Below are 23,090 nucleotides of genomic sequence, written 5' to 3' on the forward strand. Positions count from 1 at the left end.
TTTTTTTTTACTTTTATCAGTTTAAACATTCAGTTGTATTTTGCAAAATTTGATGATCACTGGAAATAGTTTTGGGCTGTGGGTGGATATGGTGAAGTCGACATTTACCGATAAAAATCAAATCCTTGCAAAGTCTAGACAGACGCACTCCGCATTCTCGCCTCACACACAGATACACCATTGATATTTTGACGCACACGCATTTTATAATCCTAATCTCTCTCCCACACACACAAATAACTCACCTTTCGACTCTGGCACACAGACACAGTGTATTTTGAATCACACATCTGCACACGTCACATGGCTCTTCTCACACAGGTCTGTGTGTGTGTGGGGGGGTGTTGCTTGTCCATTTATCCTGGCTGCCCATCATCACTGTGTCTGGGCGCCTTCTGGGTAAAATCTATAGCACTCGCAAGACACCTAGAATCATAGAAGATCAGGGTTGGAAGGGACCTCAGGAGGTCATCTAGTCCAACCCCCTGCTCAAAGCAGGACCAATCCCCAACTAAATCATCCCAGCCAGGGCTTTGTCAAGCCGGGCCTTAAAAACCTCTAAGGAAGGAGATTCCACCACCTCCCTAAGGAACCCATTCCAGTGCTTCACCACCCTCCTAGTGAAATAGTGTTTCCTAATATCCAACCTAGACCTCCCCCACTGCAACTTGAGACCATTGCTCCTTGTTCTGTCATCTGCCACCACTGAGAAGAGCCGAGCTCCATCCTCTTTGGAACCCCCCTTCCAGTAGTTGAAGGCTGCTATCAAATCCCCCCCCACTTCTTTTCTGCAGACGAAATGACCCCAGCTAGATAGAAACCTGATAGATTTCACACAGTCTCTGGCACGTCTAAGTTTTGGGGGTGAAAGCCCTGCTAGCGGCATGCTTTGGGGGTTGCTTGATTGATTTTCTTAGCGAGACAAGGTGGGCGTGGGACTATCTTTTTTTGGACCAGCTTCTGTTGGCGAGAGAAACCAGCTTTTGAGCTTACACCGAGCTCGAGGGTTATTGGCTTGGGGTTATTTTCAGGGCGCTTTTGAATATATGGGACATCAAGGTGGATGTCATATTTCCGTGTGTGAGAGAGAGCCAGGGAGACCAGCACACTGCCCCCTGCTGGTGGAGAATTGCAGCCGTGTGTGTGTGTGTGTGTGTGTGTGTACACACATTACAGGTGAATCCTGCCCCATTGCACTCAATGGGAGCTTTGCCCCAGATCTCTGGGCACAGATACACACTAACACACTCCAACACTCTTGATGTTTCTCTTAGAAAACTTTTAACAACCATCTCCCCTCTACCAACAAAAAGCCACAGTCCTCCGTCGTCATCCACACGCTGGTTACATTCCTAGAATACAGGGCAAAGTCATTTACCACACACTGCTCATCCACAGAGCTAAAAAGGAGACAGTCACTAGGCGACAAATGCTACCATGACATGAATCACAAACATAAATAAACCAGTCATTTCCAGCAGCTTAACCACACTGCTTCGCGTGTTAAGAGTGGAGGCTTTACTCGGCAGAGTAGTGAATGTTTAGCCCTGAGTCTATAGAGGAGTGCAAGAGACACTAGACTGTAATGAGACAGACAAGTAGACAGATAGAAGGGGTTGTGGGGGGCTGGATAGGTAGAAACACCACAATCTGAGATAGATCGATAGATAGAGGGAGTGGATGGGGATAGATAGATAGATAGATAGATAGATAGATAGATAGATAATGAGAAAGTCAGAGTGTACAGCTAGACAAACAGACCAGAATCTAATGAGACAGACAGACACCGTGTGCATTATCAATAGGACGACAGAATTCATGTAGCAATTGTAACCCATGGCTCACTGTCAGAGCAGCTGTAAGATGTCCAGATCAGCCAGGCGGCATTGAAAGCCCAGCTCAGAATCTCCTTGCCCCAGAGCAACGTTGGCAGACGAGTGATCCATGAGCACCCACCTCCTCGAGGCGGGACAGCGCGCCCTAGGCTGCAGTTCTGGCCCCCGCGAACGGAGAATCTCCTAGACGTTCGCACACTTCCAAGCTACATTGATCTGGGTTTTCTTTTCTAAAGCCCAGCTTTGTTTTTATTAACGCCATTCCCGTAACGGGCAAAAAACCCATCAGCGTCGCTGCAAATCTGCCAAGTGCTCCTTTGAGGTTGTACAACGCTGGCCTCTGGGGGGCAACTTACATGAGAGGGGCGCTGGTCCTTCAAGGTGCAGAACCCCTCCTGGCCACCAGTAGTGCTAGAACGGCCCCGTCCCTGGGAGCTGCAATACACGTGGGACACCACCGGGGTGGGGGAAGGATGTCTGCCTCTGCAGAGCAGGGCTGTAGGGAGTGGAGAGAAAGCCTAGAGCAGGAAATATAGGGCTCAGTTAGGGGTCATTCGATTCAGCCCCACAGAGGTAGAGAACTAGACTGATTTTGATGGTCCGGCTGGCTTTCTTTATCCCCAGCACATGCTTCAGGGCCAGGCTGGCCTCCAGTGATTTTTGGGAGAGGGTGAAATTCTGCTTCCTTTTCACACCAGACATCACAAATTCCCAGTGACCAGTTTATTGGCTGGAGGAAATTGGCCAGTTTAGGTTGACATGGCATGGGGACAACACAGAAGGTCATTCTCTCCAGACACTATCCATAACAGGGCATCATTCTCCCTGGCCCATTGCCTCATGGGAGAGCTAGACAGAGAGAGAGAGAAGCTGGGGGAAATCTTAGCTTCATTGTCTTTGCTCTAGTGATGCAAAAGCTGGAATCTCAACTTTTCTCCTCCAAAGGTCAGGGAAGCTTTTCATCAACAACTTGCAACATTTCAACCTTTTCCCATCAAAATGTCAAATGTGGTTGATTGCAAGGTTTTCCCCCCAAAATTCGGAATCTCAGAACACCTCAAATGTTCACATTTCTCATCCACCTTCCAAACGTCGATCTTCTCGATGAGCATTTTGAAAGGCATTGAATTTTTTTCACTCTCCATTGAAACTTCTAGTGAAATTTTTCATCAGTTTCAAATTCCAAGAAAATATTTTCGACATTTCAAATTTTGATATTTCTTTTCCATCCAGATCTCATTGTAATATTTTCATCAAAAATTGAATTGACACATTTCCCATCAATAAAAATGGTCAAAAAGGTCCAATTTCAGTAAAAATGTTCAACGTTTCTACAAAAAAAAAATCATCCATGTTTTGAATTTCAATATTTTTTCCATCAGTTTTTAATCTTATTGAAATTTTTGCTCAAAAATTTGAATCGCAACATTTCGCATCCACAGTTCAAATTTCAGTGAAAACATTCATCAGCATTTCAAATTCACCGAAAAAACTTTCACTGACATTGTAAATTTCCGGTTTCCATCAGAATTTCAAATGTCATTAAAATATTTTCATCACAATTAAAATTCCAGTGCATTTTTCATCAATTTCAAATTTTAGAAAAGGTTTTTTTCATTGACATTTCAAATTGGGACATTTTTCATCAAAATTACATCTCTCTGAAATTTTTCCATCAAAATTTGAATTCCAACATTCTCATGGATGCCTCAAATATCAATGACAGGTTTCAGAGTAGCAGCCGTGTTAGTCTGTATCCACAAAAAGAACAGGAATACTTGTGGCACCTTAGAGACTAACAAATTTATTAGAGCGTAAGCTTTCGTGGACTACAGCCCACTTCTTCGGATGCATATGCGAATGGATATGCATCCGAAGAAGTGGGCTGTAGTCCACGAAAGCTTACGCTCTAATAAATTTGTTAGTCTCTAAGGTGCCACAAGTATTCAAATATCAATGAAAATGTGCATCAAAATATCAAGTTTCAGTGAAAACTTTTCAGCCACATTTCAATTTTTGCTATTTTCCATCTCAATTTTGAGCACCAACAAAATTCCTCCTCAAAATATCACAAGCATTTCAACCCAAAAATTCCAGTGGCACTACTAATTTGGATATTTTCCATCAGAATTTTGACTCTCATTGAAATTTCCCCCCTACAAAAATGAAAATTCCACTGACATTTTTCATCAATTTCAAATTTCACCACAACATTTTCACTGACATTTCAATTTTGATATTGTCTCCCATGATGGCAAATCTCATTGACGTTTTTCCTCAATCACACTTTGAAATTCCAATAAAGTTTTGCATCCGTTTCCAATTTCAACAAAACATTTTCCATCAACATTTTGAATTTTGATATTTTCAAGCAGAATTCTGAATCTCTCTGAAATACTTTCTATCCGCATTTCTCAACACACGTCAGTGGTTGTAAAACTTCATATCCCAGTAAAACCAGCCATATTTCAATGAAAGTTTTCAACCCAACAAAAAAGTTCATTACAATTTCAAATTTCACTGGGGTCGGGGAGTAGAACCAAAATTCTACCTCAGAAATGTGGGAGGTGTGGAATTTCCATCCCATTTCCATTAACAGCCTCCAAAACGGACTCAAATATTTTAAAGCAGAAATACAGCCCTGATCTCTTTCAAGGGGAATCCATTTGTTCTGACCTCATCTCTAGGCACCAAAAAGGTCGTAAATTAACGCTATTTATTATCCGGATTGTGGTAGCATCTCTGAGCACCAACCATGGCCTAAGACCCCACTAGCACCCCCAGTGCTAGCCACTGTGCAGACACAGAGCTTGCAATCCAGTGTACAGTGGAGCGTGAAAGGAACAAGGAGCCAGTGTGTAGCAAGCACCCTGCTTGCTTTTAAAGGGACCCGATCCTTGATTTTAATATCCGGTCCTCCCCATGGCATCTCTGCCCAGTCCAGAGCAGGAGCAACGGTGGATTTCATGGGTCCTCTTCCATAGCTGGCAGAATCACACAGTGGGGAACACAGGAACAGCTGCCCCAGAACAGTGGGCCCATCTACCCTGGTATCCCACCTCTACCAGTGACTGTCCCAGCTGCTTCAGAGAAAGGCAGATCAACCCTCTCTCCCCCCGGTGGACAGTTCTGGAATAACTTGCCCCCAGGGAAAGGAAGATCCCACACCGGACCCCAGAGTAGGGTGGGTTTCATTTCCCTTCCCTCCCCTCCGACTATTGCTTATTGCGGGGTGAATAATGGAGTTTTCGGTTCACTGGCAGGACTGAAAAATTGGAGGGGAAAAAATTCAGGTTTTGGGTCAAAATTGAATGTTTATGAAATTTTCGGCAAATCAAAAGTTGAAAAAAAGTCCCATCTGGGGTCAAACCAAATATTTCGTTTGGCTTCTGAGCCTTGGTTTGTTTTTTAACGCTTTTGAGTTGTCATTTCAATCAAACCAAGGGAGGTTCTGAAACAAGCCGCCATTTGCAATCAGAACGGTGAAACATTTTCACTTTTTCGGGATTGATTTTGGGGTTTTTTCCAACCGAAACCATCTGCTGAAACTGACAAGGAACTGAAACGATTTCACGGAATCTGTCCATTTCACCCCCAACAAACTTTTGGCCGAAAAACGTCTCCCAGCGCTAGTTATTCCAAGAGTCCTATTGACTGTCACAACGTGGAATGCCCGCATTATCCTTAGCAATGTTCCATCCTTGTTTTATTTTATTTTTAATTCTAGGCTCTGCTGTTATGTAGTTGCAGATAGTTCCCCTGGCTAAGCAGAGCATGGATCAGCTCTCAAATCCCAGCCACTGCAGTTCGAGGGAAGGTTCCCAGCGGAGTTCCTCCCGGGCCGGGAGATGAAATACACGTGTAATCGAGTGGCCCACATGGGAAAGGTTTGGGGGATGAGATCTCAAAGACCTTCACCAAGGATGTTGGTATACATAGCCCCATTTTACAGATGGAGAAACTGAAGCACAGAGAGGTGACATGATTTGTCCCAAGGTCACCTGGCAGAGCTAGGGAGAGAACCCAGGAGTCCTGGCTGCCAGGGCACTACCCATTAGGCCACACTGCCTCCCACGACTGACTCGAGGCCTGGAAAGACAACCGATAAGCACCTAAAGGAGGAGAGCTCTTGGAGCTAGCAGACAAAGGCCAATTGGGAGACAATGGCTGAGAGCAGAGAGGAGATAAATTCAAAGTTGGTAGAAGAGGAAATATTTTGTCTCTGGGGGAGTTGGGGGCCGGCTCACCCAGCACTGAGATGCAGCCACCGCTGAGGCAGGACAGCTGGGGAACAGCCGCAAAGCGACACCACCTGGGGACGGCTCACCGCACCCCACAATGAAATCGGATCCCCAAAGGGATCCCAACATGATCTAAATCACGTCCGTGTATTACATTTCTGCCCGAGCCCCTGCAAAACCAGCTACTCCCCCGACAGATCCCAGCACGACTCCCTGCAAAACCAGCCCCCCATCCCATCCCCACCTCCTGCAAAACCAACCCCCCATCCCATCCCACCCCCACCTCCTGCAAAACCAGTCCCCCATCCCACCCCCACCCCCTGCAAAACCAGCCCCCCATCCCATCCCACCCCCACCCCCTGCAAAACCAGCCCCCCAGATCCCAGCACGACTCCCTACAAAACCAGTCCCCCATCCCATCCCACCCCCACCCCCTGCAAAACCAGTCCCCCATCCCATCCCCACCCCCTGCAAAACCAACCCCCCCCCAGATCCCAGCACAAACCCCCACAAAACCAGCCCCCCATCCCATCCCCACCCTCTGCAAAACCAACCCCTCAGATCCCAGCACGACCCCCTGCAAAACCAGCCCCCCATCCCATCCCCACCCTCTGCAAAACCAGCCCCCAATCCCATCCCACCCCCAGCAAAACCAATCCCCCCCAGATCCCAGCACAAACCCCCACAAAACCAGCCCCCCATCCCATCCCCACCCCCTGCAAAACCAACCCCTCAGATCCCAGCACGACACCCTGCAAAACCAGCCCCCCAGATCCCAGCACGACTCCCTGCAAAACCAGCCCCCCAACCCATCCCCACCCTCTGCAAAAGCAACACCCCAGATCCCAGCACGACCCCCTGAAAAACCAGCCCCCCATCCCAGTACAACCCCCCACAAAACCAGCCCCCCAGATCCCATCCCCACCCCCTGCAAAACCAACCCCCCCAGATCCCAGCACGATCCCCTACAAAACCAGCCCCCCATCCCATCCCCACCCCCTGCAAAACCAACCCCCCAGATCCCAGCATGACCTCCCGCAAAACCAGCCCCCCAGATCCCGTCCGCACCCCCTGCAAAACCAGTCCCCCATACCAATCCCATCCCCACCCCCTGCAAAAGCAACCCCCCAAATCCCAGCACGATCCCCTGCAAAATCAGCCCCCCAGATCCCAGCACGATCCTCCACAAAACCAGCCCCCCCAATCCCAGCAGAACACCTTGCAAACCCAGGCTCCCCCAGATTCCGGCACAATCCCCACAAAACCAGATCCCCTAGATCCCAGGGCAACCTCTCCCATTGCCAAACCAGATCCCCAGACCAGCCACCCCCACATCCACCAACCTCCCCTTCCTCGCCCCCAGCCTCCTGCCCCAGGGCCCTCAAACCTTCACGCCCATCCCACGACCCAGGTTCCAGCAGGCCCCCTTCCCTCCCCCAACCCCCAGCCCAGTCTTGAGCTATGAACTGGCCAGGTGCCCTTGGGGGCCTCACACCCTGTCCCCCACGTGGTTCTGGAGGTGTTGGAGGAGCACAGAGCCCCCCTGGGAGCCTTTGCCACATTCCGGGCGCGCCAGAGACATCCCCCCATCGCGGCGGGCGGCCGTGGCCGGGCCGCGGCCTGATGGCTGGAGGCGGGGCCGAGCCGGGGCCGAGCCGCCGGGAGGAAGGGAGTTGTCTGCCGCGTGCCTCCGTGGGCCACGCCCGGCCACGTGGTTCCCCTGGCGCAAGAGGATGGCGGAGATCTCGGCACAGCTCTTGCGGCTTTTCTCCCCAGGCCCGGCCGGCTCCCCTCCAGCGTGGACCTCTCGGTGCTGGGCCAGGGCTGCCGCGTCTGGGAAGCCGCGCCCACACTCCGGGCACCGGAAGGGCTTGGGGTGGGAGGCCAGGTGGCGGGAGAGACCCAAGCCCTCGGCAAAGCTCTGGCCGCAGTCGTGGCACTTGTAGGGTTCGGTGGCCGGGCGCCGGATGAGGCTGGCCATTTCACCCGAGCCGGGGCGGCCGCCAGTGGCTGAGCCGGCGGGGGAGGGATCTGCCGCGGGCCGGCCTCTTTGGTGGATGCCCGGAGCTGCGTGGGACGGTTCCGCCCTGGGGTGGCCTTTTTCGTGGACACCAAGCTCTGAGCTGTCACGGACGGGCTCCCCCTCGGCGTGGCTTCTTTCGTGGGCACCGGCCGCCGAGCACTCGTGGAAGGGCTTGGCTGGGGTGCAGCCTCTCTGGTGGGCCCCTGGCGCCGAGCTCGCCCCGAGCCCCTGCCCGCAGTCGGGGCACCTCAGCTTTTCCCTGATGTGGTTCCTCTGGTGCTGGGTGAGGGCAGAGATGTCGCCAAAGCTTTGCCCACAGTCAGGGCACTTGTAAAGCTTTTCACGCATGTGAGTGATCTGGTGCCGGGTCAGGGCCGCGCTGTCCTTACAGCTCTGCCCGCATTCCGGGCAGATGCACGGGGCATGGATCTCCTGGTGCTTGGCCAGCGCGGAGCTATCTCCAAAGCTTTCCCCGCAATCATCGCAGATGGAAGATGAATGGATCTCCTGATGCTTGGCCAACGCGGAGCTATCTCCAAAACTTTCCCCGCAGTCGTTACAGATGCAAGACACATGGGTTATCTGGTGCTTGGCCAGCGCGGCGCTATCTCCAAAGCTTTCCCCACAATCATCGCAGATGCAAGATGAATGGATCTCCTGGTGCTTGGCCAACGCTGAGCTATCTCCAAAACTTTCCCCGCAGTCGTTACAGATGCAAGACACATGGGTTATCTGGTGCTTGGCCAGCGCGGAGCTATCGCCAAAGCTTTCCCCGCAATCATCGCAGATGCAAGATGAATGGATCTCCTGGTGCTTGGCCAACACTGAGCTATCTCCAAAACTTTTCCCACAATCGTTGCAGATGCAAGTCTCCCGGCTCTCCCCGAGCCCCCTGCCTCCCGCCCCGCCGCTATGCCCTTCCTCCTGGTGCCGCCGCAGGGCCTCCTCCTCGGCGAAGCGCTGGCCGCATTCGTGGCACACGTGGGGCCGCTCCTCCATGTGGATGCGCTCGTGGGTGATGAGGTTGGAGCTCTGGCTGAAGGCCTTGCCGCACTCGGAGCAGCGGTAGGGCTTCTCGCCGGTGTGGGTGCGGCGGTGCTGGATGAGGTGGGAGCTGCGGACGAAGCTCTTCCCGCACTCGGCGCACTGGTAGGGCTTCTCGCCGGTGTGGATCCGCTGGTGCCGGATCAGGGTGGAGCTCATGCCGAAGCTCTTCCCGCACTCCCCGCACCGGTAGGGCTTCTCGCCCCGGTGGATCCGCATGTGCAGGGTGAGGTTGGAGCTGAGGCTAAAGCTCTGGCCGCACTCGGCGCAGGCGTAGGGCCGCTCCTCGGTGTGGCAGCGCTGGTGGCGGGCCAGGGCCGAACTGAGCCCGAAGGTCTTGTGGCAGGTGGGGCACTTGTAGGGCTCCACCCCCATGTGCAGCCGCTGGTGCTTGACCAGCGTGGCGCTGTGCCCGAAGCTCTTCCCGCACTGCAAGCATTCGTAGGGCTTCTCGCCGGTGTGGGTGCGCTGGTGCTGGATGAGCTCCGAGCTCTGGATGAACGTCTTCCCGCACTCGGTGCACCGGAAGGGTTTCTCCCCGGCGTGGATCTTCTGGTGCTTGACCAGGTTGGCGCTCTGGGTGAAGCCTTTGCCGCACTGGGCGCACTTGAAGGGCCGCTCGCCGGTGTGGGTGATCTGGTGCTGGATGAGGTCGGAGCTGCGGTAGAAGCTCTTCTTGCAGTCGCCGCACTGGTAGGGCTTCTCGCCGGTGTGGGAGCGCTGGTGCTTGATGAGGTTGGTGCTCTGGCTGAAGGCCTTGCCGCACTCCCCGCACTGGTAGGGCTTCTCGCCGGTGTGGGTGCGCTGGTGCTGGATGAGGTTGGAGCTCCAGCTGAAGCTCTTGCCGCACTCGGAGCAGCGGTAGGGCTTCTCGCCGGTGTGGGTGCGCTGGTGCTGGACGAGGTGGGAGCTCTGGGTGAAGCTCTTCCCGCACTCGGTGCAAGTGTTGGGCCGCTCGCCCGTGTGGATGCGCTGGTGCCGCACCAGCTTGGACCACTGGGTGAAGCTCTTCCCGCACTCGTTGCAGATGTAGGGGCGCTCGCCCTTGCGCTGCGGCGGGGCAGGGGGCCGGGCGGAGGAGGACGGGGGCTCAAGGCGGGGCGGGCGGCCCGCCTGGGTCCAGGAAAGGTTCTCCCACGGCCACTTGGGGCCGGCGACCTTGGGGTCCTGGGGAGGTTTGTCCTCCGGCGACGTCCACTCCGCTGGGGGAAAGGAGGAGAGAAAGATGATAAGAATGTGTCAGGACTCCTGGATTCTATCCCAGCTCTGGGAGGGGAGTGGGGTCTAGTGGGTTAGAGCTGGGGGGGCTGGGAGCCAGGATTCCTGGGTTCTCTCCCCAGCTCTGGGAGGGGAGTGGGGACTAGTGGGTTAGAGCAGTAAAGGTTGCACCCTCGCTACAGGACCAGATATAGAACCCAGGAGTCCTGGCTCCCAGCCCCGCCCCCTGCTTTAACCATTAGACCCCACTCCCCTCCCAGAGACCCAAGGAGCCCAGCCTCAGTTGATTCCTGGACAGTCTCCAAGCCGGTCTCTCCCACTCCTCATGCGTGTGGGTACCTCCTGAGATCACCCTTTCCTCGGAGCCCTGGAGATCCGGGACGCTCGGCTCTTCCCCTCTCTCCATCCGGGAGGTCACAGCGGGGGAAGAATCGGAGTAATCTGCACACGGAGAAAAGAAAAACAGATAATTGCACAGGGAGGAGAGAACCCAGGAGTCCTGGCTCCCAGCCCCCCCTGCTCTAACCCACTAGCCCCCACTCCCCTCCCAGAGTTGGGGAGAGAACCCAGGAGTCCTGGCTCCCAGCCCCCCCTGCTCTAACCACTAGACTCCACTCCCCTCCCAGAGTTGGGGAGAGAACCCAAGAGTCCTGGCTCCCAGCCCCCCCTGCTCTAACCACTAGACCCCACTCCCCTCCCAGAGTTGGGGAGAGAACCCAGGAGTCCTGGCTCCCAGCCCCCCCCTGCTCTAACCACTAGCCCCCACTCCCCTCCCCTCCCAGATCCCTGTCCCCACAGGTGTCAGTGGGGGTTGCTCCAGATTTACACAGGGGTCCCCGAGATCCGACGCCTGATTCCGGAGCCCCAGGAACCTGACCTCCCGGCCTGGGTTATTCAGACGAAATTTACAGCCCTTGTCAGTTTCCATGCAGGATTTTGGGTTTTTTTTTTAACCTTCAAAGCAATTAGAGCCATTAGCTAATTAATCCTCCCAACAGCCCTGTGAGGTAGGTATTCTTAGCCCTGCCTGATACACTGGGAGCGGAATTGGAAGGATGAAGTCATGTGCCCGGGGGCACACGATGAGTCAGTGGCAGAGTTGAGATTTCGGGCTCCGAAATCCCTGGTTGCAAGCCCAGCTCACCCAGTTTAGGGACAGGGTCCCTGAGATCAGAACCCAGCCGTGACTGCACTGGGGTCGCTCCGGATTTGCACCAGGATCCGGTCCTGACTTCCTTGAAACTGGATTTAGCTGCTTCGCTTTCACTCCTCAACTCAGGAAACCTGGACCACGCGTTTGGTTTTTATCCCTTTAAAAACCCGACAACACCTTCCCCACCCCCTGCTGTGTTTTCAGCAACTTTAAAGCCACCTAACAGCCTGTGGACTCTTTTAATTACTATTATGATTTAAAATTACAGGACCACCATTCTGCTGGGAGCTGGACAGACCCTGACTGAGATCAGGGGCCCCTGTCGTGTCAGGTGCTGCACAAACCCGGATAGAGATCGGGCCCTAGCACACATGGTGCTGCACTATATAAGACCCCACTTTTCTTCCAGAGCTCAACATAGAACCCAGGAGTCCTGGCTCCCAGCCCCCCCTGCTCTAACCCATTAGCCCCCTAGGACACGTGGTGACTGCAATTGAAGCCCATTGCTTCTTGTCCTGTCTGCAGCAGATAAGGAGAAGAATCGATCACCCTGCTTTTTGTAACCCTCTTTTATGTGCTCGAAAACTGTGCTCGGGTCCCCTTTCTGTCTTCCCTTCTCCAGACGAAACCAACCCCGGTTTTTCAACCTCTCCCCGTAAATCCCGTTTTCTGGACCGTTCCCTCCTTTTTGTGGCTCTTTCTCCAACACGTGGGGCCCAGAACTGAACACAGCTGAGGCCTTCGCAGCGCTGAGCGCGGAGGTAGAATGACTTCCCGGCTCTCGCCTGCATCCCCCCAGAACAACGTTCGCGGGGCGGGGTTTGGCAACCGCATCACCTTGTTGACTCATATTTCGTCTGTGATCCATTCTTGGCCCCGGGTCCTTTTCTGCAGCACTGTCTCCTAGGCCGTCATTCCCCGCTTTGGGCCACGGATTGCTGCTGTCTGAGCTTCGTCCTTTGCATGGGTCCTTCCTGAATTTCATCCTATTTAAACGGCCGGGCCCAGGATCCGTCTGCCTTCCTGTATAACCCAGGCCGGAGAACTGCACCCGCTTCCCCTGGTAGGGAGCCCAGTCACTTGTGTTTGGTTCAAGCCTCTTCCGAGAAGGCAGCCAGTCGAGATGGGAAGGCCTCAAGAGATGGAAAATCCTTAGGGGTTTGTTCCAATGGACAATCACCCACAGCCTTGAACAGGTGCTGCCTCATTCCACATGGGAATGTGTTTGGGTTTTAGCTGCCGGCCATGGCTTTTTCAGCCCTTTCTCTGCTAGGTTCAGGAGCTCGTCAGTAGCAAGGACTGTCTCCGGTCGCCTCTCCATCTTCCTTTGGCTGAGCTCTGGAAGTCTCTCGCTCGCAGTGGCTTTCTCCCGCCCTCGCCTAGTTTTTGTGGGGCCACCTCCCTGCCCCCAGAACTGCCAGCAGCATTGACGCTCTGGTTAATATGGCCGAGGGTCCAGTTAGCCCTTTGTATCACGGGGAGCTCGTGTTGGGTTGTGTGGCTGTTACGAACCCCGAGTCTTTTCAGAGTCACTGCTTCCCAGGACTCAGTCCCCACTCCCCTCCCAGAGCCAGGGACAGAACCCAGGAGTCCTGGCTCTCAGCACCCCCTGCTCTAACCACTAGTCCCCACTCCCCTCCCAGAGCCAGGGACAGAACCCAGGAGTCCTGGCTTCCAAGCACCGCTGCTCTAACCACTAGACCCCACTCCCGTCCCAGAGAACGCAGGACTCCTGACTTCTGGTCAGGCGATTTTGTGGGGCCTCTCCGAAGCCACCCCCAATCTGGAACCCTGACACAAGCCCTAGACAAGGTGCGCCTGGACCAGTCTCGCCAGCCTCAGACGGAGAGGGAAAACCAGCGCCCTCCGCCGTGCATCTCCGTCCAGGGACGCCGCTCGCTCTCGCAGCCACCGCACTAGACGCCGTGTGATGGCACAGAAGTGACTGGGCTGTATTTTAACGCAGATCAACCCCTCGTTCACTAGGGATTAGCAATGACCCCCCCCCATCCCTCCCCGGCTACCTGTGGAGCAACGGAAGAGCTGGACAAGGTTTGAACAGGCACATTTCTGGGAGAACCAGCACCCCTGACCCCCACTGACTCGGTTGGGGGTCCCTGCTGGACTGAGGGGTGGCTCCCAGCCCCCACTAATACTGCTTGGGGCGGGGGCTGGGAGCCAGGATTCCTGGGTTCTTTCCCCAGCTGCAGAAGGGAAGTGGGGTCTAATGGGTTAAAGTGTGTGTGTGTGGGGGGGGGGGTTCTATCTCTTGCACTGGGAGAGGAATGGGGTCTGGTGGGTTAAAGTGTGTGTGTGGGGGGGGGAGGTTTCTATCTCTTGCACTGGGAGGGGAATGGGGTCTGGTGGGTTAGAGTAAGGGAGGTAGGAAGCCCGGACGCCTGGGTTCTTTCCCTAGCTGAGTGGGGTCGAGTGGATTAAGGGGGGAGCCCGGACTCCTGGGTTCTCTCTCTTGCACGGGGAGGGCTAGAGCGGCGTCTCCCTCTGAACCGCCCCCCGCTCCCCCTCTATTGTTCCCGCTGCCCCCCCCGGGCCCCACTCACCGCTCCGGCCGGCGCTGCCCGGGGAGGGGGAGCGCTACGCCCCCCGGCTGCCCGTGCGCACAGCGGCCCCCATGGCCCGGGCTCGCATCCGGGCTCCCCCCGGGGTGGGCAGGCGCCGGGCCGGGGCTCAGGGTGACTGGCTGGCGAGCGGAGGAAGGTCCCTTTACGTATCCTGTCCCCAACCCACCCACCCTGTTACGTTACTTCCCGCTCCCGCCTGCTCCCGGCGCCAGCAAGGAACACGCTCTATGGTCCTTCGCCCCGCGGCGCGGAACAGCTGGGCGCGGGTTCGAGCTCCGCCTCCGCCGGGGGGCCGGACTCCTGGGTTCTCTCCCTAGCTCTGCCAGGGGAGTGGGGACTGGTGGTTAGAGCAGTGGGGGGCTGGGAGCCAGGACTCCTGGGTTCTCTCCCCAGCCTCGGAGGGGAGGGGGGGTCTCAGGCAGGGCTTCTCAAACTGGGGGTTGTGACCCCTCAGGGGGGTCACGAGCTGCCAGCCTCCACCCCAAACCCTGCTTTGCCTCCAGCATTTATAATAGTGTTAAATATTAAAAAATGGGTTTAATTTATAAGGTGGGGGGGGTCGCACTCATAGGCTTGCTGTGTGAAAGGGGTCACCAATACAAAAATTTAAGAACCACTGGTCTACTGGGTTAGAGCAGGGGGGGCTAGGAGCCAGGACACCTGGGTTCTCTGCCTGGCTCTGGGAGGGGTGTGGGGTCTAGAGTGTCCTATCACAGCAAATAATTCCTGCTCCCCCACTACCATGACTGTCTCCTCTTCTGGTTAAAATTCTCCTGTCAGTTACACAGATGCCATGTGCCACCAATGGGGTTGGCCTGGTGTGTAGGGGAAGGAAATACGTAGACATTTTTGTTTTGGGAGTACACAGTTCTGGTTCCTAGATTGCCCCCCTAGGCTGCACTCCCCTCACAGAGCTGGGGAGAGAACCCAGGAGTCCTGGCTCCCAGCTCCCCTGTTCTAACCACTAGACCCCACTCCCCTCGCAGAGCTGGGGAGAGAACCCAGGCGTTCTGGCTCCCAGCCCCCCCACCCCCCGCTCTAACCACTAGATCCCACTCCCCGCACAGAGCTGGGGAGAGAACCCAGGAGTCCTGGCTCCCAGCTCCCCTGTTCTAACCACTAGCCCCCACTCCCCTCACAGAGCTGGGGAGAGAACCCAGGAGTTCTGGCTCCCAGCCCCCCCCCCCCGCTTTAACCACTAGATCCCACTACCCGCCCAGAGTCAGGGATAGAACCCAGGCGTCCTGCTGTAAATGCAGGCTGAGCTTGTTAGCGCATCTCCCGGCTGCACCACCTGGGGCTTGAATTCAAACACCCCCAAGCGTCACGAGACTGAAGATAAAAAACGGCGAGCGTTGGTGCCGGCTTCTGAAATCTCCAGTTACACAGCAGAGAATTGCAGTGCTAAGGACACCCCGGAAACCCCAGCCCAGAATCGGAAGGGAGGCCACACCTGGATACTGTGTCCGGTTTTGGTCCCCCCGCTACAGAAGGGATGTGGACAAATTGGAGAGAGTCCAGCGGAGGGCAACGAAAATGATCAGGGGACTGGAGCACATGACTTATGAGGAGAGGCTGAGGGAACTGGGATTGTTTAGTCTCCAGAAGAGAAGAATGAGGGGGGATTTGATAGCTGCTTTCCACTACCTGAAGGGGGGTTCCAAAGAGGATGGAGCTCGGCTGTTCTCAGTGGTGGCAGATCACAGAACAAGGAGCAATGGTCTCAAGTTGCAGTGCGGGGGTCTACGCTGGATATTAGGAAACACTATTTCACTAGGAGGGTGGTGAAGCACTGGAATGCGTTACCTAGGGAGATGGTGGAATCTCCTTCCTTAGAGGTGTTTAAGGCCCGGCTTGACAAAGTCCTGGCTGGGATGATTTAGCTGGGGATTGGTCCTGCTTTGAGCAGGGGGTTGGACTAGATACCTCCTGAGGTCTCTTCCAACCCTGATCTTCTATGATCCAAAGCTGGGGACCGGCCAGGGAGTCTTGCTGGGAATCGGGGAGTCTGGGCCTGGGTCAGGCTGGGAGGTCTGTGAGCCCTGTTGCCTCAGAGGAAATCTCTCGCCTTCCCTGCTCCCTGGTAGCCAGTTCTGATCTGAGCACTGCAGGTGCTGCCCCCTAGCCCGGGGGCATCTGTCTGGGCTCAAGCTCACCACCCGCCCCATCCTGCAGCCCCGAATCCCCCTCTGAACTGAGTAGGGGGAGGGACTAACTCCACCCCAGGCACTGCCCCTCCCTACCTAGTCTGGTCTGCCCCAGCTGATGCCTCCAGTGCAGCTGGCAGAGGCCACCCCTTTATTGGTCTGCTGGAGGATAACAGCCTACTACCGCTGCCAGATGATGGAGTGACTCCTTTAGCTCAGCTGGAGTCTCGTAGCTGTTTCAGTTGGTGGCGTTACTCCTCTAGTGTCATGGCTCCATTGAGCGGCTCATGTGCTAGGGGACAACAACCTACTGCCAGAGCCGGAGTCCACAACCACTTAGGGATATAAACAGAGGACTCTAGATTTCCTTCCTGTGCTTATTCCCCCATCCTGTCCCCACTGGCATCACTTCCTCTCCAGCCACTGCAAGGATCAGCAAGGGAATAGTGAATGCCAAAGTCGGCAGGCGGAGATTGAGAGGCGCAAGGACGTTCATGCTCAGAGCGATGGGCTCAGGCTCTCTGCAGACCTAGGCAGGGTGGCTGCATTGGTTACAAGCAGGACAGCTCCCCCATCTCAAGGCAATTGGCTCAGGCAGGCATCAGTTACCCCTGGAACTTTATCTCTCAGAGTTGAAGGAGAAACTGATGATACCAGTCCGGTATTTCTTTGATGCAATCCTGTTTATTTACAAAGGGCAGACACAAAGTCCTGTTTCTCTGACCCTAAGGGGAATCAAAACAGCAGGAGACAGTTTCTTTGCTCACAATCCCATGCCTCCTTCCAGCCAGCGCTCTGCCCAAAAATCTCACCCTGAGCTGTTTCTCAGGGGTCCCGCTACCAGTACTTTTGTCAAAATGAAACACTTTGATTGCCCTGAAACCGAATTTGCTTTTGGAGAGAATTCCAAAAGTGTCGACAATTGTTGGAATCTTCATGGGAATCGCATTTCTATGCCCACATAAACCCCTTTCGGCAATGGTGGCACAGGTGGGTAGGGGTGTCTCCACCTTGGTGTCCATAGTGGGATCCCTTGCCCCCTTGGGGCACCATAGGTTGCGCTGTCAGTTCTGAGCAGTGGGTGAATCCCCAGCCGTAGTCAGGGCAGAGATGGGGTTCCCCTGCGTGGTGGGTGGCCTGCCGGTGGCTGAGGTATCGTTGATGCTGAGGAGGCTGGAGGGACGGGTGAATTTCGGCTGCATTGAGAGCATCAGTAGGCATTCCCCACAATCACGGGACATGGATGCTAAGAGTGCTGTCATGTGCGTCTTCCTGGATCCCCAGAACGGCCCACGCAGATCTGCTGCTGCTCCCTCAGGATTCTGGGAAACGTCTTCTTGGGATCTCCCCAAGAATGTCCCGTGCAGATCCTTTCCCGCAGGATTCTGGGATACGTCCCCTCAGTGTCCGCTTGGAACGGCCTGCACAGATCTGCTCCCTCTGCATTCTGGGACACGTCCCCTTGGGGTCTTCAAGGGAACGTCCTGCACGGATCCTGTCCTTGATGGGGATCCTCTTCCTGACACCTGCTGGGAGAGGGGGATGGGGGAGGGATCCAGCCAGGGCTCATTCCCTGCGCTGGGAAGAGGGGGAAGGTCCGGGAGGGGGCAGGCACTCCTGTAACAGGCCATAATTACAAAGGGCCTCTGGCCAAGATCAGGGGCCCCCTTGTGCTGAGGGCTGCGCAGTCTAAACAGACCTTTCGCTCCCCGTTACCTGGGCTTTGCTTTTCAGAACGAGTCAGCAAGAGGTTCGTGTCTGGAGCAGCTGGTGCCAGTGACGATGAAGAAATCTCAGGAGGGGGCCAGGGTGTTTCCCTGCTGCGCAGGTGGATCATAATCTGCTCCCTAGAGGACAGCATGAAGGAGATGACAATCTCCTAATTCCCTGGGGTGAATCAGGACTCCTGGGTTCTTCTATCCCAGCTCAGGGACGGGAATCTAGTGGGTTAGAGCAGGGGTGGCTGTGAACCAGGACTCCTGGGTTCGATCCTGATCCTGGCCCTGGAAGGGGAGTAATGGGTTAGAGGGGGAATAGGAAAAGGACCAGGACTCCTGGGTTCAATCCTAGCCCTGGAAGGGGAGTAGTGGGTTGGGGGGGGGGATATGGGAGCCAGGACTCCTGGGTTCGATCCTGGCCCTGGGAGAGAAGTGGACTGGGAAGTTTAAAGCAGGGTGGGCTGGGAGTCAGGTCTCCTGGGTTCTAACCCCAGCTCTGACTAAGCTGCTGAATTTCTCCGGGCCTCAGTTTCCCTGGCTGTGAAATGGGGATAAGAATTCTTCCTTCGTCAGATGAGAGTGTCAGTTCTGTGGGGGCGGGGGCGCTCTCACCCAGTGCGTGTGGGCAGGGCCCCGATCCCGGTGGGGGTGTGCAGCACCGATCTCAGCTGTATTAATAACCAGCTCCTTCCAGTTGGCAGGCCGGAGCCCAGAGCCGGGAGACGAGTGGAGCTTGGCCCGCCCCAGCTGCGGAGGGTGAGCGGGGTTACACGGGGCGGAAATGGATGATGCTGGGGGGAGCCCCGCAGCAGTCCCGCTACCCCCCAAGGGACTACATTTCCCAGCATGCCTCGGCCCTTTAACCCTCCGCTCGCCACAGCTCTGAGAGGAGGCTGAGTCGGGGCAGGAGGAACTCGCCCCGGGGTGGGGTGGGGTGTGGTGCACGGGGGTTACCTATCACTGCCTGTGAGTCCCAGAAGCGGGGAGCCGGCCCCTGCTCTAACCACTAGACCCCACTCCCCTCCCAGAACCGGGGATCGAACCCAGGAGTCCTGGCTCCCAGCCCCCGCATCCCTGCACCATGCAGAAATGCAAATGCATCAACACAGGCTCTTTTTTATTTGCAATCCCACTGATGCCAATAGAGCCAGGCCAGGATCTGATCTCGGAGACGCCGGCATGAAGCCGGAGCGACCCCACTGACGCGAGGGGGGCCGGGGCCAGACTCTGAGCTCCGCCGTCCGCCGATGAGCCCGGCATGTTTATTCCACCCTTGCACTGGCCACAAGGCCCATCCGCGGGGCACAGATGGCTGCGCGGAACGGAAACGCGGTGGTTTTGTTTCCTACGTACAGGCAGCCTCAGCCGATAACATCCCAGGAGGTGTCTGAGCCACAGGAAGGATGTCCTGGACTTGTGCCTCAAATGAACTGGGGAGCAGGACCGGGGAAGCCCAAGCCCAGGCTGGCGGCAGAGACCGGGCCTCGGGCAGTCCTGCCTAGTGGCTAGAGCAGACCTCCGGCCCCGGGGTCAGAGCAGGCAGCGATAGCCAGGAAGAGGAGCCCAGGGCCAGTGGCCAGATGCCGGAGCCGAGAAATGGGGCACCTCCCCAGGCTGGACTCAGGAGATGAGTTTGACGTCCCTGGGGAGGAGCAGCGTCCGGCTCCCCAGGCTCACAGGACCCTCGCCAGGCTCTTCCCTTGCCCTGATTTCTGCTGACGAGGTGCCACTCGGCTAGAGAGGCGAGAGATTCTTTTGATGGCTGCTGAGACCCCAACTAATTCTCTCTTCTGACCCCCACATCCAGCCCCATAAACCATTCAGGCCCCTCACAGCACGTCTCCCCAACCCATGTACCTCTCCGAAATAGTCAGACTCCCCTCCCAGAGCCAGGGATGGAACCCAGGAGTCCTGGCTCCCAGTCCCCCCTGCTCTAACCCACCAGACCCCATTCCCCTCCCAGAGCCAGGGATGGAACCCAGGAGTCCTGGCTCCCAGCCCTGCCCCTGCTCTAACCCACCAGACCCCATTCCCCTCCCAGAGCCAGGGATGGAACCCAGGAGTCCTGGCTCCCAGCCCCCCCCTGCTCTAACCATCAGACCCCACTCCCCTCCCAGAGCCAGGGATGGAATCCAGAAGTCCTGGCTCCCAGCTGCAGGAGGGAGTGGGGTTTACCTCCATCGGGGGGGGCAGTACAGCACCTGATGCAACAGGGCCCCCGATCTCAATGATGGGGTCAGTGCACACCCAGTGTGACAGGGCCTCTGATTTTGGTCGGGGCGGGAGGGTCAGTGCAGTGCACACCACAATGGGGCCCTGCTGTCCAAATATTATAACACACGTAACCAATTAAAACAACGTGTAAAAGAATTTACAATCAATATCTTCTTTTAGCCGAGCTTTTCAAACACTTGCGCCAGGTTGGCCTGGGAGGGCGTGTGGGGGGGAGCCTCCTCGGAGGCAGGGCCGGCTCCAGGGTTTTGGCCGCCCCAAGCAGCAAAAAAAAAAAAAGCCGCGATCGCGATCTGCAGCGGCAATTCGACGGGAGGTCCTTCGCTCCGAGGCAGAGTGAGGGACTGTCCGCCGAATTGCCACCGAATACCTGGACGTGCCGCCCCTCTCCGGAGCGGCCGCTCCAAGCACCTGCTTGACAAGCTGGTGCCTGGAGCCGGCCCTGCTCGGAGGACTCAAAGCCTTAGAAATCAGGGTGTCAAATTTCTATTCTCCTGCTTTTTTCAGGCAGCTAAACAGCCACTAAAATTCAATATTTTTAAATCAGCACATCTGGCTAACTTGCATCCAAGAGTTTTAAAAGAACTGGCCAAGGAGTTGCTGGACGGAAAATGTTTATTTTCAATAAGCCGCAGGGCACCAGGGAAGTTCCAGAAGACTGGAAGAAAGCTAATGTTGTGCCAATATTTAAAAAGGGTAAATGGGGAATTGGAGGCCTGTTTGTCTGACCTCGATGCTGGGCAAAATAATGGAGCAGCTGACACAGGAATCCATTAATAATAAATGAAAGGAGGGTCCTATAATTAATGCCAATCAGTGTGGGTTTACGGAAAATAGATCCCGTCAAACTAACTTGATATCCCTTTTTGTGATGAGCTGGGAATACTGGTGCCGCGCATGAAGACCTCGGACCACACCATCGTCACCCCGACCACCAGAACGATGCTGGAAAGGACCCTGAAAGACACCATCCGCTGCCACTACACTGAGAACCTCAAGCGGAAGCCGGACCAGGGCAAGTTTGCTTGATAAAGGTAATCATGTTGACATAACAGACTTCTGTAAGGCGTTTGACTTGGTACGGCCCGACATTTTGATTAAAAACTAGAATTATATAAAGTGACCATGGCCCACATTAACTGCGTTAAAAACTGGCTAACTGATAGATCTCAAACTGTAGCCGTAACCAGGGAATGGTCATTGGGCGGGCGTGTTTCTAGCGGGGTCCCTCAGGGAGCGGTTCTTGGCCCTACGCTATGTAACATTTTTATCAATGACCTGGAAGCTGACATAAAATCGTCACCAAGAAAGTTTGCAGGTGCCACACAAATTGAGGAAGTGATAAAGAATGAAGAGGCCGGGTCACGGGGTGTTTTAATACGGCTCAATGTAAATGCATCCATCTAGGAACAAAGAATGTCGACCGTGCTTACGGGCTGGGGGACGCTCTCCTGGGAAGCAGCAAGATTTGGGGGTCATGGTGGGTAATCAGCTGGACATGAGCTACCGGTGAGCCAAAGAGCTAATGTGATCCGGTGGGGTGCATAAGCCGGGGACTCTCCAGGAGCAGAGAGGTTCTTTTACTTCTGTGTCTGGTCCTGGTGCGACTGCTGCTGGAATTCAGTTCTGGTTCCATTCAAGAAAGATGTTGAGAAATTGCAGAGGGTTCAGAGAAGAGCTGCGAGAATGATTAAGGGATTAGAAAACCTGCCGTATAGTGACAGACTCAGGGAGCTCCATCTATTTAGCTTAAGAAAGAGAAGGTCTTGAGGTGACTTGATCCCAGTCTAGAAATATCTACACGGGGAACAAAGATTTGATAACAGGCTTGTCAGTCTAGCAGACAAAAGGTCTAACATGCTCCAATGGCTTGAAGTTGAAGCTAGACAAATTCAGCCTAGAAATACGGGGAAAGTTTTGACCAGTGAGGGTAATTAACCACTGGACCACTTTACTAAGGGGTTGCAGTGGATTCTCCATCCCTAACCATTTTAAAATCAGAAGGGGATGTTTTTCAAAAAGCTCTGCACTGGGAATGATTTTGGGGGACGTTCTCTGGCCCGTTACCCAGAAAGTCCGGCTAGATGATCACAATGGTCCCCTCTGCCTTTGGAATCTATGAATAGAACCCAGGAATCCTGGCTCCCAACCCCTCCCCTGCTCTGACCCACATGACTTCACTCTCCTTCCAGAGCTGGGGATAGAACCCACGAGTCCCAGGTCTGGGGTACAGCCTTCCCTTGAACCTTGGTAGTATGAGCACAGAAGTAGGCCCTGTGACGAAGTGGGAATGTTCATAATGTTTTCACTGAATACTGTGTGTGTGCCTCAGTTTCCCCTATGCATTTCTTAAGTATCTAGGTGGTGGGATAAGGGGGTGGGATTGTTGCAGAGCCCTAGAGAGCCAGTGTGATGCCGTCTGCACAGAGAATGGCCGACACTCTGTCTCCTGGCAACTGATGGCCTGGGCCCTTCCCCTGCAAAGGTGCCAACTGAAGGTGTTGGAGAACAAAGAGATCAGATGACCTCCTGGCCCAGGAAAGAGACAAAGGCTAGAGGAAGGCTGGAGGGGGTTTTCAGTTTGGAGCTGGCTGGGGAAACAGAGGGAACCCCAGCCAAGATGGACCTGACTGAGGGGGTCCTGAGCCCCAGGGCTGGGGTCTAAGCTCCCTGCCCCCCAAGATGGACCTGACTGAGGGGTCCTGTTGTCTGTACCTACAAGCTCTGGTTTGGACTGTGTTCCTGTCATCTAATAAACCTTCTGTTTTACTGGCTGGCTGAGAGTCCCGGGGAATCGCAGGAAGTGGGGGGTGCAGGGCCCTGACTCCCCCACACTCCGTGACAGGCCCTGTTCATGGAATTGTAGGAGGCCTCCGTTATAGTCCAGATATAGCCCC

General features: G+C 55.1%; 1 protein-coding gene across 1 annotated transcript; it reads right to left on the bottom strand.

Moving 5' to 3' along the window:
- Nucleotides 1-7,206: 7,206 nt before the first annotated feature.
- On the bottom strand, nucleotides 7,207-14,255 carry ZNF629 (zinc finger protein 629). Its single transcript, XM_065594153.1, has 3 exons — nucleotides 14,076-14,255; nucleotides 10,701-10,802; nucleotides 7,207-10,345 (listed from the first exon to the last, which is right to left on the bottom strand). Exons 2-3 carry the CDS (start codon nucleotides 10,765-10,767, stop codon nucleotides 7,566-7,568), a joined length of 2,847 nt encoding a protein of 948 aa, XP_065450225.1. The 5' UTR covers nucleotides 10,768-10,802; nucleotides 14,076-14,255; the 3' UTR covers nucleotides 7,207-7,565.
- Nucleotides 14,256-23,090: the final 8,835 nt, after the last annotated feature.

The sequence above is a fragment of the Chrysemys picta genome, chromosome 4 (assembly GCF_011386835.1).
Source record: "Chrysemys picta bellii isolate R12L10 chromosome 4, ASM1138683v2, whole genome shotgun sequence".
Lineage (NCBI taxonomy): Eukaryota > Metazoa > Chordata > Testudines > Emydidae > Chrysemys > Chrysemys picta.